Raw genomic sequence first — 16,308 nt, 5'->3', positions numbered from 1 at the left:
CGGAGTTGGGGAAGCTGCTGTCGAAATCAAAGGAGTTGCGGCTTCCCCGCTCCGCAGATTCCCGGAGCGGGTGATTACCAAACAGGCCTTTAAGTCTGCCCTGCTTAGATGGTGGAGGTTGTTTCAGAGGTTATTAGGGGGCTTGTCCCAGGTTCAGAGAAAAATGGAGTGAGGCGACTGAACATCGCTTCTGACCCCGCTATATTTCCATTCAAATCACCCACAACTGTGACGCCGTTATATATATATAATCTATATATTTACAGAAACTACCCAAACATATATGATGATAGAAAACACATATACAAGATATATACGATCGGATCGACGAGCCGGAAGAAGAAGAAGAAGGCGGCAAAAGCCAAAGAATACCTACTCTCACCCTGTGCAAACCAAACCTCTCCTCTCTCTCCACACACTCCCTCTCTCTAACTAAACGAAAGAGTCAGTCTACCCAGCCCATCTATCACATCCAGGTCCCTCACCATCTCACGCCCGGAGGTCGAGCCCCGGCCGAACTCCCTCGCCGGCGAGCTGCCGTGGCTCCGGCACAAGTTCCAGCTCCGGTGCGCCTTGTTCCCCTTGCCGGGTCGGGGCTCGCAGCTCTTGCTCCGGCCGTAGCTGGTCGTCCGCTTGAAGCTCAGGTGGTCCAGCGTCTCGCGATCAGAGTCCGACAGCGGGCTAGGGCACGTGCTGCCATGGCCGTTGTTCATCGGCGACGTGTTGTGCCTGGTGGCGTCTGCTTCATGATGCGGCGGCTCTGACGATGACGACGGTCCTCCCTTGCGGGACCGGGACCGTTCCCGCCTTGTCGACTTGTTGTGGCCGTAGCCTCGGCTCTTCACCTGGAGCACCAGGTGGTGGAGCAGCACCACCAGCTCCAGCATGTGCTCCTCCGTCTTGGCCTTGTCGGCGTGGTGCAGCGTCTGCACCCGGGTCACGCTGTGCCGGGAGCCCGATTTCTCGTCCATGTCACTCCTGTTACATCATCAAGTCAGGCCATGTTAGCAAACGAGTGTATAAGCAATATTATCGATGAAATTCAGTGGTCATGATATTTGTGGAGACTGGGGACTAACCCGAAGTTTGCCCACTCGCCGACCCATCCGAACCCTTGGTGTGCTCTGGTAAAAGTACAGAAACCGTGAGTTTTGGAAAGAGGGACGAAAACAACTTGATCGTTTAAATCAGATTTTTATTTTGTTTGTGAATAAGCATCGGAAATCAGAAGGATCGGGGTACCTTGTTGTATTTTCTGCTATTGGCAGCAGCCAGCGGAGGGTTTTCTGCATTTCAGCTTTGATTTGAGATACAGAACGCTGCAGAGAATTAAAAAAAAAAGGGGGGGTCGCAGTTAGTAATACGCTTCGATGCGTCAACACTAGCAACAACAGAATCAGGTCCTTAGTTCTTGTCAAGAAAACATAAGCAAAATGCCTATCACATTCTATGACATTCAAAATGCCTGCTTCTTCGGATATTTGCTCCTTTGGATATGTTGCAGTTACGCTCCCCATGCAGACAACTGAACTTTCAGTGCTTAGAACTGAATCATGGCTATGGACACACACATAAAAAACAGCACTCTGCTAGTGCTAAGCTTGATCCACCGGTTTTAAATTTCTACTACAGATCCACGCGCACATATAAGTAAGAAAATATTCTTCAGAATTGTGCAAGACAAACCTCCTCATCTTCAGGTTTGACTGATTGCAACCGTGGCCGCAGAGCTGACTTGACTGTTTCTGGCAGTCCATGGTACAAGTTGTCCCTAGCGCTAGGAGGAAGAGAGAGCGGCCGAGAAACCTGCATACGTAGACAACAGAATGAGAACCCTATGCCTTTTCATGTTTCTTAATCAATGACATATCGCAAATAGAAGGCTAAAGAGTATAGACTGAAGCATGTAGACTTGGGTGATACCGACAATATATGAACTTCTTTATTTCAAAAATGACTTTCCAATTGGTATTTTGCAGCTAGGAGACAGACTGATATTTATTACAGACTACCATCGAATATTTTGCTCACCGGAAGAAAAGGGAAATAAATAAATGCATGGTTCATCAACAAAACGGAAACAGTTTCCTATACAAATAAGAGGCCACCATGGAAATTGACTTCATTAAGGAAAGTAGTGCACTAAGCAAGCATGATAAACACCGCGTGAGTCGTCAAATTGACTTACTATATTTTCAATTTGGTTGATGATGTTAGCATAATGTAGTGCCAGACCACAGGCACCTAGCCTTTTGCTCTGACCTTGCTCCATGAAGTCCGTACCTACAGGAACTGTTTATTCAGAGAGAGGCGTCAGGATATTGTCAGATACATTTTGTGGGAACAATAAAGCAGCCAATCGATAGTTAGTTACCAGCTTCACCGAATGCATCCCGGATTTGTTTATCCAGAAAAGTGACGATATCAACAAGCTTTTCCACAACCTGGATATAGAATAACACAAAACACTGTTATCATCCTTCAAAAGAACGAAAAGGCAATACGTGAGTAGCGCATTAATCAAAAACTGTCGCAAAAGAACACTGCCAGGCATAACCCAACAGACAGAATTACAGAAGGCCAAGATATAAAGTAATGAAGTAAATGGGGATGAAGATAATTACATCCTCCAAAGGTCTGGACCACAAGGATTTCTTCTTCAAAGTTTTCACAAGCTTCCTTTGGCGCTTTAGTTCACTGTGCAATATCATAACGCTCTCTGCAAAGAACAAAATTGAATACAGTAAATACCCTTTAATGGCAAACTCGCAGTACAGTTTTAGCATCTACTGAAGTTCTTTAAGAACAATGTCATCAGTCTGGCAGTACCTCGCCTGGCTGCTGGTACAGACTCCTCTTCATGAAATTTCCTTTGAAAATCCTGCTCAAACCTATCCAGCGCGTGCAATTCATGGTAAAGCTCCTGCACGCCATAAATGGTAGCTATTTAGTGGTTCAATAATTTCAAGAAATACAATAGCTATGATAAACGCTCCATAAACGGTAGAATTATTATCAAGTGCAAGCACCTCCCAAAGTATATAAATGTGGAAATCAAGTAGAACATACAGAAGTGTTTTGAGCCAAGCTAATCAAATGCTGGACGGTAGTTCCGATATGCTCTTTTGAATGATCCTGGGGCATGGAATCTTTCGTTGATCTGCACAGCAGAGTAACCCATAGTGTTCAGAATAAGAGGTGCTGATAAGATGGTAAATAATGACATGTCGAAATGAAATGCATAATTCTCAGAAGCATACTTCTCAAAATAGCGTCCCAAGTTATGCCATATGGGGTCTTTACACAGGTCACCAAATCGAATTACTTCTCTTGAAAGGATGGCGAGTTCTTCCCTGTTAGGTTCCATTTAAAGTTCACATCAATAACGTTTATAGTAAGAATAATTTCAAAAATAAAATGAAAAAATACTTTTAAACTAACCATACCTCTTGTCGATAGCAGCAATATGCAGGAGCTCGCTGGGATCTGAGGAGATTAATATCCGCACGCCATCTGAATGCAAGATTTCTTCCTTGAGTTCTCTTATATTATCGTCAGAGCATGACCTCCACAAATTGGAGGCTTTAGCTATTGTATTTGCGACTTCGAACGCCAGAATCTCGACTTTATTTCCTCGGGTGGTTCCCCCGTAGAGAAACCCACTGCCGTGATTCAAACTTGCGATGCCGCTGCCAAGGGTGTCTAACACCTCAACGGCCTTTTCCAGGCCGGCGATGCTGGCTCTTCCTATGAATGTGCCTGGTTCTGATACCTGGTATGAATAGTATGTTAGAGGCAATGGGAAAAGGCTAACGATGTATTTTCAGCTCTCAGGTATGAACGACAAATTGGAAATATACAGAGTTATAGCACAGAGCAAAGGGGAGAAACAACAGCCATATTGTCCCCTTTATAAGAAACAATGACAGGTGTTAGCTTGTATATAAGGAAACTAACAGAGGAAGACTTCTATATATCTCAAACTGACTATGCTGGACCTGCTTATGTGGTTGCAAAACTATGAGGTACTAACACCATGTTGCTATTTCAGTGATCTTTCCCAATCTGAAGCGCGTGCTACTGCTTTAAGGCTATTCCATAACCCCTTCCAAACAAGAAGTTGTGCTACAGAAGATGATCCTTGATGCTCACTGGCCAGATGAAAGTAGTTGTGCTACTGAACAGATGCTACCAGAACAGTGGAGACATGGCCATCTACGACTGACTGACGGCGCTGAACTCCTTTAACCAGATGCTCGAGTTTTGACAGTCCTATATCATTCACTGCTTATCCAAATCATTTCGACAGCAACATACGCCGGCATCGCTTCATTTTTTATCGGATTTCACCATCCAGTGCTTCCTAGTGACTGCAAGTCAACTCGGCAAGTTCCGCGATTCGCGAGAAAATCAGAGTGCAGTATGCCAGTGTCTCAAGCTCCATGGATAGCATCGAAGAAGCGGTCAGCAGCAGCAGCCGCAAAGATGGAAGTTTCTGTCCGGGTCACAGGCTTGACCAGTCCAAGGAGCAGACTTATACTATGTGCTGACAGCAACCCGAATGCAGCAGATTAAGCAAAGCTCGGCTCATCTGACGAAGAGGAATCCATCCGTGTGCGACCAGGCCTCCGGTGTGTGTGTGTGAAAAAACAATGGCCGCCAAGATTGACCTGGCGTTGCGTTTGGACTCTGCCTCCTGTGCCACCAGTTCCCCTGCTCCGGCGAAAGCACGCTGATTGACTGATTGATTGATTGATTCCCCAATCCAAATGTTCGTCAGAACAGCTTGTGTGCAGACACCCGGCGCCATGGCCGACCTGCGCGGCAGCTTCGCCTGAAACAACTGGCCATGGCGGGGCGTGGGCATGGCAGGCTTCCCTGTGGCGTATGCTCTGTTCCGGGCAGATTGGAGCGCGTGCTGCAGTTTCTTAAACTCTGTCACGGCCGACCCTGCTCTTCTCTGCTCTGCTCTGCCTGACGAGAGGCGATTGAAGGGCTCGTCGCGAAACCGGAGGTCTCTGCCGCGGCCGGCGGGCACTGCTGCAGATGGGCGGCCGGACGGCGAGCACGGCTCGGGCTCGAGGGGAAAGAAACACACGAACACAAACAGGTGGGGTGCGGCGGAAGAGCGGGCGGGTGGGTACCTTGTGGGGCTTGTGCGGCGGCGGGATGGCGATCTCCCCGGAGTCGAAGTCGGTGGGGCCGTAGCGGCCCCGGCGCGCGTCGAAGACCGCCCCGAGCGCCTGCTGCTGCTGCTGCTGCTGGTGGTACGGCTGCGGCTGGACGGAGCGGCCCTGCGGCCGCGCCGACCCCTCCCGCTTCTCCCGGCTCGAGAACACGCACCCCATGGCGCCTCTCTCGTCGGTCGCCGGCGTCCGGCAGGCAGGTGGAGCTGGGCGATGGAGTCCGTCCGGAGTGGGCGGAGCAGTGGCGCGGGATTGGCTGGGTGGGTGGAGGGCGGGGGAATGGGACGGAGAGGCGAGACGAGGAGAGGGGAGGAGGGTGGGAGCGCTGCTCTTTGGGGCTTCCTTTGCCGTCGCGGTCGTCGCCGTCGTCGTCGCCCCGCTGGGGTGGTCGCCGTCGCGTTGCGTTCGCAGCCTTTGACTTGTTCCCTCGCTCCCTCCCACAATCCTATTCGGCTATTCTCTTCCCACCAGGAGAGAAGAAGCAGCCGCTTTCCCACCTCGACCCGTCCTCACATCACACCCTTCTCTCTACCTTCCTTCCTTCCTTCCTTTTTCACCCTGCCTTCACTACCGGGCAACAGCTACTCCACTCCTTGGGCTGCCGAGTAGTTTCATCATACTTCCACCGTCCAAAAGTTGTGCTTGTGCCTAGGAAGGTTCTTAAGAACTCGGTTGATTCCACAACCCATATCATTTCATAAAGTACGAACCTTAGGTAAACACTCGCATGTCCGACACGTCGTGAACCTTTGCTCCATGACGCGGTCAAGAGCAATGAACCCGGAAAACACATGCGGAAAACAGCTCTTGTTTTTGTTGTGCGAATGCTAAGCCTGTCTTCCAGGAGAGGTTCGGACCGGTGGCGACGACAGCCAAATATTGCTAGGGGCGAAGGGCAAAATCATAGTACTGTTCTAGAGGAACGGGCAAAGTTTCCAATCTAAGCTCTCACTAAAAAAATCCATGCCCAAAATGGTGCAAGGCTTAAAAGGGGGGGGGGGGGGGGGGGCAATGCCCCCCACCTCTTCGCGATTGGTTTTTGAAACTCACACTTAAACTTTATCTAAACAAAAGCAGGAATATCGTCTGATACGGTACCCATGTTTGTATTCCAAAAAAAAAAGCAAGCATGTGCGACAAGACGCGATCCTATCGAGATTTGGACGAGGAGTTACAATGTCGGGTGCTGGGATACGGTAGGACCAAACAACTCGGGGAGACATCATAGCAACGGACAAATGACGGCATGGCCCAATCTGTAACATCGCTCCATAAGTCACCGGAGGCTTCGGTCGATGGAGTGCTCCGTGTAGGATCACGGCTATCGGCACAGTGGCTTACTTCTCCTCCTCTAGCCCGCTTCCTCTTGTTCTCCCCAATCTTCAAATCATGTAGCTCCATGGATGCTTGTAATCGAAGCTGGTATCCTTTGTATGAGCAATAAATCATCATGAGGAAGGCTATTGGGTTCCTAATTAACATCGAAGAGCTGCAGGTGTAACGGGAAAGGTCAAAGCCCTCACACATGATGGCCGTGGAAGTCAACTGAGAAGGGGGAAATGAAGTATGAGATGCGGAAAGGCCGACAAGTGGGCGTTGAGTCGGCCTTTTTTTGTAGCTTAGAGAATACTCCAACAAGGGTGTCGAGCTGGCACAAAGAGTTAAGAAAACCGCTGATATGGCATGTAAAACCGGGGCAAAAACAAATCGATTCGTGTTAGGGGTGTACGTCTTGAACGGTTTTGCAAATCCGAGCGGATAATATGAACCAAATCAAATTTTGAGATTGTCATCAAAACCACATGACGTGAATTTTGAGCGGATAATATTAACTGTCTCAAACTAAATCTAAGATCCTTCTAAAACGACTTCTTTTTTTTACTTATTTCAATGTGCCATCTCGTGGACAGCAACAACACGTGGTGTATGATCACCGACGAACAGTCGCTACTATACTATTAATTGAACCTGCGACGAAGACGCCTCTCCCATGGGACTCGATTGCTTGAACGGGTCTCCACTATTATTGGCCGTCGGCAAGCAAGCGTATCGTGTGATCAGGCTAAAGAAATACTTATTCTCCCGTGTACTTGCACCACGTATACCACGTAACCTATATTAATAACGAAATGAAACATGGCGGAAATTCACGATATTTCTTTGTTTAACATGGTCAAAGATTGCATGCGCGATGGGAGGACATCCAGCGTGTGATGTTTGACCAACGGACCGGCCGACCAGCTCACATGCAATGCACGTACGCGATGCAATGTCAAGTCACATACATACTCGGTCTCAACATTTCTCGGCACTGCTAAACTAATCTGCAATTTGAAAAATGAGCAAAAAAACCTAATCTGTTCCAGACATGCTACATAGCTCCTCGAACCTACTCGGAAAGTCAGGCATCCAGATGATCCGGGCATGCAAGTACATGTGCATAAACAAGAATGAATAGTTATCAGAAGAAAAGAAAGGAAATCTGAATGGGCACCAGATCCTACTGCTAGCTATGAACATGCGCACGTACGGACGTACGACGGCCGGCCGGCGGCGACAGCGCGCGAAAGCCGAGAGCGACCCGACCTGTCCGCCACGGCACCCGCGCGCCGGCCGATCCTAGCGGGGGACGGGGAAGGCGAAAATGGTTGGTCGGTCAGCTGCGGTCTCCGTCGACGTGGCGGCCGGCTTGCAGGTGATGCGATCTTTCAGACTTTTGGGAGTTAATTACACAAAACCATCATATTTGGGGCATCGTTTGCAGAAATCTACAAGGTCATTAATTTTTTTTAAAAACACTGCACACTCAGTAAACTTTTGGCAAAAAGCACTGATTGAGTGATTTAGATCATTTAATTAGTTTCTGACAGTGGGGCCGAATTGTCAGGAGCTGACTTGGCAAAACATTTACATATATACCATTAGATCTTAAAAATAAAAGCAATCAACCCCCTCCCCCTTCCCCCGCGAACAACAGATCCTTCCTAGCGCACAGCAGCGGGTGGGCACACCGGCCGGCGAGCAGATCCCGACGACATCTGCCTCCACCGTCGCTCCTTACGCCGGATCCGCCTCTACCTGCAGCCGGAGCGCAAGGCGCAACTGGGTTCTCGACCTGCAACCCCAGCCTCGACCTGCAGTCGGACGGCAAGGTGTAGCCAGAGCCAGAGCCTCAACCTGCAGCTGATGTACAAGGCCCTTCGGTGGCGGTAGCACCAGCCGTGCCTGGTTCCCAGGCCGCCGGCGCGGCCCCTCATCCGCCTCCACCGCTCCAAGGCGCAGCCAGAAGCCTACCCTCCGCTCCGCACGCCAGGCTGCCACAGCCTCCACATAATGGAGCGGTACACGCGCAGCACAGCTTGTGCTCGCCCCAGTCGTCGTCCTTCCGGGAGCAGCATCACTGGGCGGCACCAAGGGGAGCAGCAGAAACATGGAGAAGCACGACAGTCGGCAGAAAAGCATGGCGCGGCGAGCAACAGCTAGACGGCGAGGGGAGCAGCAGCACCACGGAGAAGCGGGGGAGGAGGAGCAGTTGGTGGCGATGGTGAGGAGCAGCAACACCGGCGAGCAGTCGAGGGGTCAACGTGCGCGTGCAAGGGCGGTCACCCTGGTCGCCACGAGATCGAGATCGGGCTCACACGTGGGGGATCTAGGCGTGGTGACGCGCTGCACTTGTACACAGCCAGGGTGTTGATTGCACTTTTTAGATCTAGGGGTGTTTACATCAATTTGTGCCAAGTCAGCATCTTACAATCGGGGCCCATATGTCGGGAAAGTGCTTAAATAGGTTAAATTTCCCGATCAGTGCCTTTTGCAAAAAGTTTACTAATTGTGCGGTGGTTTTTACAAATAATTAGTGACCTTGTGGTTTTCTGCAAATGATGCCCCAAATGTGGTGGTTTTGTGCAATTAACTCGACTTTTGGAACGGGCGGTACAATGAACACTGAAATAATAAAAATTACATTCATGTCTCTAGACCATATAGTGACGACTACAAACATTGAAGCGAGCTAAAGGCGTGTCGCTGTCATGACTCCTTCCTCACCGGAGCCGCACCAAACTTATCGTAGTAGACAATCAAAAAGTCATCAACAAGTGAAGTACAAAGCAGAAAACAACTATGGCAGAACAATTACAAGATATGAATGCAACACCTACAACTATGTCGTCTTCTTCCGCAACAACGCCTTCAAAAAAGGATAAGCACCCTTTCATTGCTGTCGTCATTTGAACAGCATCTTCAACAAGATAACGACATAAATTTTCGCCGTTCCTGAGCCCGACCAACAAAGGTCAGAATAAGAGTTTTCACCCTAAACACATGAAGTGTGTTCCGAACAACATCCTGCCAGTTCTCCACGCTGGACCAGAGTGGCACTTGCATATTTTTTCAAGCAAGAGCTCGTCATCCAAACACGTCCATGTCTTGTGATGGAGAGAGTCTACCCGCAGGAGAGGGTGCAAGGGTATGGACGGAATTGATTCACCACTGTTGGCGTGGACGTGGATTATATATCTACCTTTCGGACTCTGTTATTGCACGCTAGACCTCGAATAATCGACGTCAGCACTACGCATGTATTATCTGGCCGACTTTGGCGTTCAACCTCCTAGCAGCCGCAGTAAGCAGGTCATCAGTGCACCATCAGGACAGTGGAATTTTTGCCTTTATATTCACCTTTTCAAGTTTCAAAAAGGTCTGAAAAAATATGCAAGTATTTATAGGTGTGTACTAGATGCGTGTGAAATTTCATCATGAAATACGCTTTTATGTGGCCTGTACAAAAAAATCATCATGTGCTTTTATAGTGAATAGTATTTGTGCTAGAAATATGTGATTTTGACATTTTTTGTGTAGCTCGCACAAAAATGTATTCATCATGAAACTTCGCAGACAAGTAGTATACATCCACACATATATCTGTACTTTTTCAAAAAAAATGAAAATGAAAATTTTGAATTTTGAAGTTTTCAAATAAGGAGCATTTCCGGCTCCACCAGTCCATACTATAAGGTGTGTGCGGTTTTTAGAATTAATATTTCACCAGAAATTTAACCAATAAAATATGAAGTCATGATATTTATACAATTGAATTCGTGTTCAAAACGAAGTATTCAACGATATAATTTTTCAGCCGTATGATTTATCATACTATTGGTTTAACTGATGGTCAAATTTAAATATCAAAAAGCATGTGCACCATACGGAACATAAACTTGGTTGTAAGTATGTACTCCCTCTGTTTTTATTACTCCGCATATTTAACTTTGTCTCAAGCCAAACTTTGTAAACTTTAACTAAGTTTATAAAAAAATACTAACATCTATGATACCTAATCAATGCCATTACATTCACTGAATATATTTTCACATCATATACACTTGTTAGTTTTAATGTTTATATTATTTTATATGAATTGGGTCAAATTTTAGACAGTTTGACTTAGGACAAAGCAATCAGTAGAGCGATAGGAGAACAATCAGTAGAGCGATAGGGCAGAAGGGAGATTTTTATACCACATAAACTTGCAGATCAACGTGAAGAGGACAAAGATAGAGCAAAAGGGGATCTTTATGCCGCCCATAGATCAACATATACCTTGGTCACGTTCTGGCTACAAGGAGGAGGATCAAGGAGGACTGGGGAAGACAGGCGGGATGAAGGCATAGAGATCGCTGTTTGGTGACAGCGTTCTGTTTGGCGATGAAGGCATGGAGATCGCTATTTGGCGCCAACGTGCGTTCTGTTTGGCGCCAAGCAGCCGTAGGAGATTTTTCAGCAGACAAATTGGGTGTTTGTTTTCATTTTTTTAAAAGAAATAAGTGGGGAAATTAGAGCGGCCAGATGGGAATTGACGGCCGATGTGGACGTCTACAGCACGTGTGCTGTAGTAGTTTGACTGCAGAGGAGCCGACGAGAGGGTTCGGCTCCTCTGCAGTCGAACTACTACAGCAGGCGTGCTGTAGACGTTCACATCGGCCGTCAATTTCCATCTGACCACTCTAATTTCCCCACTTATTTCTGTTAATAATAAAGCCTTTATGTATTCGGATAAATGCTTCCGTTCACACTGCACACCACACAGTAAAGACTGGAGAGCAAAGAGATCGAGGCAAGGGCGAGCAGACGACCTCGCCGCCGGCGAGGGTTCCTATCTCCAGCCAAGCACACTCCCTCCCCTAGCGACGGTCCGGCGGATGGACCTCCATGCCCGCCTGCTGCGCCGCGGCTGTGTCCCCGGCTTTCCCAGGATCCGCCGCAAGGCGCCGTTCCCTGGGCTCACCGGCCGACGCCGTGGAAGGCAGGTACGTGGGAGGACTCCACCCTCCTCAGGCTGCGCCGCCCTACGTCCCTCACCTCGATTGAAGCTGCCCGCTTCCTCCAGCCGCTCGCCGATGGGGATCTGCCGGCCGCCCGGCCCCGCGCCGCCACAGTCCAGGAAGGAGATATCGCCGTGCGGGCGCTTCTTGAGCTCGGGAGAGGCACAGGTCAGTACGTGGCTAGCTCCTACCTTGTATGTTTGGTCCCCTGTCCATTGATATTGTCCGTCCAAATCTTTAGAATTATATGTATGTAGCCTGTATTTCTCAACGTTGCTATGTTGTGGTCTAAATACTGATTGTTATCTTACTGCAATTGCATTTGATTTGATTGCGCCGTTGTGTCGTGGTCTCACTCTCCATAGAGATTTTGGCATGGTTCTGACTAGCAAATTTCTAGAATATTGTAAGTCAGTTTTTGGTTCATCTTGTTTGGAAACCAGGATACTGTGATGTAAATGCTGAAGTCCTTGCCCCTTCACACATCAGCAAAACTAAGTGCTACTCTACTTTTATTTTTCCTCACTTTAAAACAGATAAACAGAAGCAAAAGTTGCTCTTCCTGTTCACGTATCATAACAGGATGCAGAGGTTGCTTTCCCTGTGTTTGCCTTAAGTACTAAACACATCACAAATAGAAGGAATTACTAGCTGCAGTTCACGGCTGTAGTCACGGCTGTAGTTGAGGTTGATGCAGAGGAGCCGAACCACACAAATGCACGACTCTCCTCTTATTTCTCTATCAAACTATTGTCATATCCGAGAAAAATATGAATTCGTTTCCAAGTCCCAAATATCATTGGCTTCACTCTGTATATTAAAGAGAGACATACCAGATTTTATACACACAAAAAATCATATTGCTTACAAATGGATTTTAGGAATTTTGGACAAGATAAGTGGAATACCGTTAGTAAACGAGCATAGTACCCATATTCCTGCAAACCGTCTGCATTTGTTCCAGTCATTTTCTCTATAGGTGCTTCGCATTGTGCAACTGGAATGTACTTCTCTCCTGTCTATGCAAAAAATAAATCAGAATAAACATTAGTTGAGTTATTACTAAATCTATAGGCTGTTTTGATAAGTGATAAGAGATTTACAGAAGAAGATTGTTTTTCGGGAATGACTTTAGCTGTCCCTTTTTTCTTTTTACTGGGATGTTGATTATCAAGCCATGATTTCTTCGTTTTTGAAGTCTTCTGCTGAATTTCCTTTTTATTCAGACAAGCTGTTTGCAAACAAATGTCTGGTTCCTGAGATATAGCTTCAGTTCTGCATGTAGTAGTAGGAGCTTTGTCTTCAACTTGCTTCTTTAGATTCTTCAAAGCATCATCTACTAATTTTATGCACTCTTGTGATGCAACTGCTTGGGAAGCTATGCCAAGGAACTCATGCATGAAAAACTTAAGCTGCTGCCTATCTTCCGATCTAGGGTCTTCCAAAACAATGTTGCCATGGCTGTTTTGAATAGTCCCGCTTCGTGCTTCTCGAGTCCATCGCTTCAAAATATAGTGGCTTGGAAGATACTTAATATTCATGACATCAAGGGCTTTCAAAGCATGACTACACAATATACCAACTCTTTCGAATTGACCACAACTACATAGAACTTTTTGCTCTTCATCAACCAGAACTTTGCATTCTTCCTCATAAGAGCATTCCGGGTCAAGATTGGCAATTTCAACAGTATATACATTGTGTTCCTTCGATGGCTTGATGTACGATGAGATGGATCTTTCATATTCATTCTGAAAATCTTCAAATATGTGAGGTGTGTAAACTTTGCTTGCTTGTATTACTGTAGGAGTTCTTATTCTAACTCTAGGTAATTTTTTCCTAGACTCATATTCTTCATTTACCTCTTTATCTCTCTTTCCTTTCACAACCCTCTCTACGTGCTTGAAAAAACAAAGAATGTCAAGATCAGACTTCAAATGGTCTTTCAAGTCACTATTCAAGCTCTCACTTGATTGTGTGCTTCTCATGCCTATAGTGTAAGCATTCCTCATGTAACATCTTGCCCATTTCACTTTTACTTTATAGATACTGTCCAACCAAGTCTGTGTATCCACATTGACTCTTATGGCAGTGAAAGCTTCTTCAAAGTCTTCCTCTTCCTCATACTTGTACATGCAAGCACTGAAATCAGCAAGTACATTTGGGCCATCCTCGTCTTTTTTCTTATGAGGTAAATGTTTGATGGCATTTTGCATTATGTGAAAAGTGCACAATCCATGCCATGCTTCTGTAAAAACCGCCCGAATTGCATTACCCATTGCTACGTCCTGGTCAGTAAAGATAGTTCTAGGCTGATTTTTGTTATGTATGGATAGGAAAGTGTTGAACAACCATCTGAAGGATTCAAATGTCTCGTCGTATAGAAGTGCAGCACCAAAAATGACCATTTCTCTAAAATGGTTGAAGCCAACAAATACACCAAAGGGTCTGTACTCTTTATTTGTCCCAAATGTAGTATCAAACGAAAAAAAACCGAAGTGAGCGTAGTCAATGATCATCTTCGCATCAGCCCAGAAGATATTTGCTATTTGTTCATTGCAATCGTGTTGTACGTCATATTCAAATGCAGGATTCTCATTTTTTTATCTCGAAAGTACTTGAGCATACTTCCAGCTTCACCATATATCAACTCCCTTTGACGCTTGGTTCGCAAATAGTTCTTGTGATCACGAGGTGTGTAGGTAAGGTTTGATGACCCACCAACTTGCCGACTTGCCAACTCATGGGCTGCTTTTGGTACAATTCCTGAATCATCTGCAGTTTCAATGTCAAAAGCTTGCAAGGTCGATATCTTCCGTTGTGATGGCATCAAGTGGCATGTTCCAGGCAATTGCAAGACATGGTTGTGTTCAGTGACTAACTCATGTACTTCATAATTTCCCGTTTCTCGGTCGATGGTGATTCCCATTCGAACTTTACAACCAGTCCTTGTTTCTGCACGAGGACGCTTGGTATTATGATCTCTTTTGTCTATTCTTCGGTAGCCCTCATTGGAACAAACGTATCTCGCGGAAGTGATTGCCCCATCAAGTTTGCTCTTATTTTCATAATTTACCCTTACGTCAAAACCAATATGACCTCCATAACAAGTCCAAAAGCCCCAAGCCTCTTTTGTTGAATTAAATTTCATACCAATTTGAGGCATCCAACTAGGAACCATATTTGCCCTGTAAAAAATAGGCATATCTTAATTTATTTGTCTAGTTACACTACAAGAATTCGATGATATGGCATGAGAATTTATAAAAAATTGAGTGTACATGTTTGAATCTTTGTTGGAGTTGGTCATATTCTGCATTACACCTTTTAGTTTCCTTTTTTGTAATCTGTGATAGCATAGCAAACTCGGTCTACAGGAATTCTCTTGCTGCCTTGAGAACATGAATACAATTAGAGCATATGTTACATACCTCAAGATTGATCATCTTTTTTTTGGCTAGGAGAAGGAAGAGGCAAAAGGGAGATCATCTACATTAATATCCTGTCAATAATTGGAAATCCCAAGTACTTCACGAGCAAAGCACCTATGGTACAACTTGCATCTACAGATCTAACTACATTAATGTATTTTATCTTGAGATTATTCAAAACAATAGAGATCACTTCTGTTAGCAAAGCACCTATGGTACAACTCGCATCTACAGGTCTGACTACATTCATGTATTTTCCTATGGTACAACTTGCATGTAAAGGTCTGACTACATTCATGTATTTTATCTTGAGCTATTTAGAACAATAGAGATCACTTCTGTTCAAATATTTTTTTTCACTCTAACATCATCCAAAAGGTGCATGAATAAATTTTGGATCTGCTTCCTTCCTTATTACTTCTAATTTTCTACTAGTTGTTTGGAGGGTGCGACTCCTCTGCAATTTAGCTGCTGAATTTATTAAAATTGATGTTACCTGTTTGAATCTTCATTGCCGTTAATCATATTCTCCACTAAACCTTGTCCTTTTTTGTAATCTGTGATCATATAGCAAAATCAGTCTAGGAATTCTCTTGTTGCCTTGAGAACATTAATAGAATCAGACCACATGTCACATACCTTGAGATTGATCAGCTTCTTTTTTGTTGCTAGGAGAAGGATGGTAGAAGTGAGTTCAAAAGGGAGATCATCCACACCACTTGCAGATCAGCGGGAGGAGAACAATCAGTAGAGCGATAGGGCAAAAGGGAGATTTTTATACCACATAAATTTGCAGATCAACGTGAAGAGGACAAAGATAGGGCAAAAGGGGATCTCTATGCCGCCCATAGATCAACATATACCTTGGTCACGTTCTGGCTACAAGGAGGAGGATCAAGGAGGACTGGGGAAGACGGGCGGGATGAAGGCATAGAGATCGCTGTTTGGCGATAGCGTTCTGTTTGGCGACGAAGGCATGGAATTGCTATTTGGCGCCAACGTGCGTTCTGTTTGGCGCCAAGCAGCCGTAGGAGATTTTTCAGCAGACAAATTGGGTGTTTGTTTTCATTTTTTTAAAACAAATAAGTGGGGAAATTAGAGCGGTCAGATGGGAATTGACGGCCGATGTGGATGTCTACAACACGTGTGCTGTAGTAGTTTGACTACGGAGGAGCCGACGAGAGGGTTCGGCTCCTCTGCAGTCGAACTACTACAGCAGGCGTGCTGTAGACGTTCACATCGGCCGTCAATTTCCATCTGACCGCTCTAATTTCCCCACTTATTTCTATTAATAATGCCTTTATGTATTCGGATAAATGCTTCCGTTCACACTGCACACCACACAGTAAGGGCATCTCCAGCCGTTCG

The 16,308-nt window shown here is 45.9% G+C and overlaps 2 protein-coding genes across 2 annotated transcripts; one reads left to right on the top strand and one right to left on the bottom strand.

Moving 5' to 3' along the window:
- Positions 1-204: 204 nt before the first annotated feature.
- Positions 205-5,698, bottom strand: LOC123159404 (protein PSK SIMULATOR 2). Its single transcript, XM_044577232.1, has 12 exons — positions 5,145-5,698; positions 3,447-3,772; positions 3,261-3,353; positions 3,070-3,160; positions 2,830-2,923; positions 2,625-2,719; positions 2,375-2,444; positions 2,189-2,292; positions 1,687-1,806; positions 1,243-1,319; positions 1,080-1,124; positions 205-978 (listed from the first exon to the last, which is right to left on the bottom strand). Exons 1-12 carry the CDS (start codon positions 5,346-5,348, stop codon positions 429-431), a joined length of 1,869 nt encoding a protein of 622 aa, XP_044433167.1. The 5' UTR covers positions 5,349-5,698; the 3' UTR covers positions 205-428.
- A 5,598-nt stretch (positions 5,699-11,296) lies between these two features.
- Positions 11,297-15,021, top strand: LOC123158606 (uncharacterized). The gene is made up of 2 exons (XM_044576519.1): positions 11,297-11,677; positions 14,971-15,021. Exons 1-2 carry the CDS (start codon positions 11,387-11,389, stop codon positions 15,019-15,021), a joined length of 342 nt encoding a protein of 113 aa, XP_044432454.1. The 5' UTR covers positions 11,297-11,386.
- The last annotated feature ends 1,287 nt before the right edge of the window (positions 15,022-16,308 follow it).

The sequence above is a fragment of the Triticum aestivum genome, chromosome 7B (assembly GCF_018294505.1).
Source record: "Triticum aestivum cultivar Chinese Spring chromosome 7B, IWGSC CS RefSeq v2.1, whole genome shotgun sequence".
Lineage (NCBI taxonomy): Eukaryota > Viridiplantae > Streptophyta > Magnoliopsida > Poales > Poaceae > Triticum > Triticum aestivum.
The sequence above is the reverse complement of the archived record's forward strand: the minus strand, read 5'-3'. Positions and strand labels throughout refer to the sequence as shown.

Bases quoted from the DNA above. Each gene is read 5' to 3' on its own strand.
- LOC123159404 (XM_044577232.1), bottom strand. From the start codon at position 5,348: ATGGGGTGCGTGTTCTCGAGCCGGGAGAAGCGGGAGGGGTCGGCGCGG. The intron at 2,445-2,624 runs GTAATTATCTTC...TTCTATATCCAG, and splicing joins GGTCCAGACCTTTGGAGGAT to GTTGTGGAAAAGCTTGTTGA. The intron at 2,293-2,374 runs GTAACTAACTAT...CTGAATAAACAG, and splicing joins GGATGCATTCGGTGAAGCTG to TTCCTGTAGGTACGGACTTC.
- LOC123158606 (XM_044576519.1), top strand. From the start codon at position 11,387: ATGGACCTCCATGCCCGCCTGCTGCGCCGCGGCTGTGTCCCCGGCTTT. The intron at 11,678-14,970 runs GTCAGTACGTGG...TTTTTTGGCTAG, and splicing joins TGAGCTCGGGAGAGGCACAG to GAGAAGGAAGAGGCAAAAGG.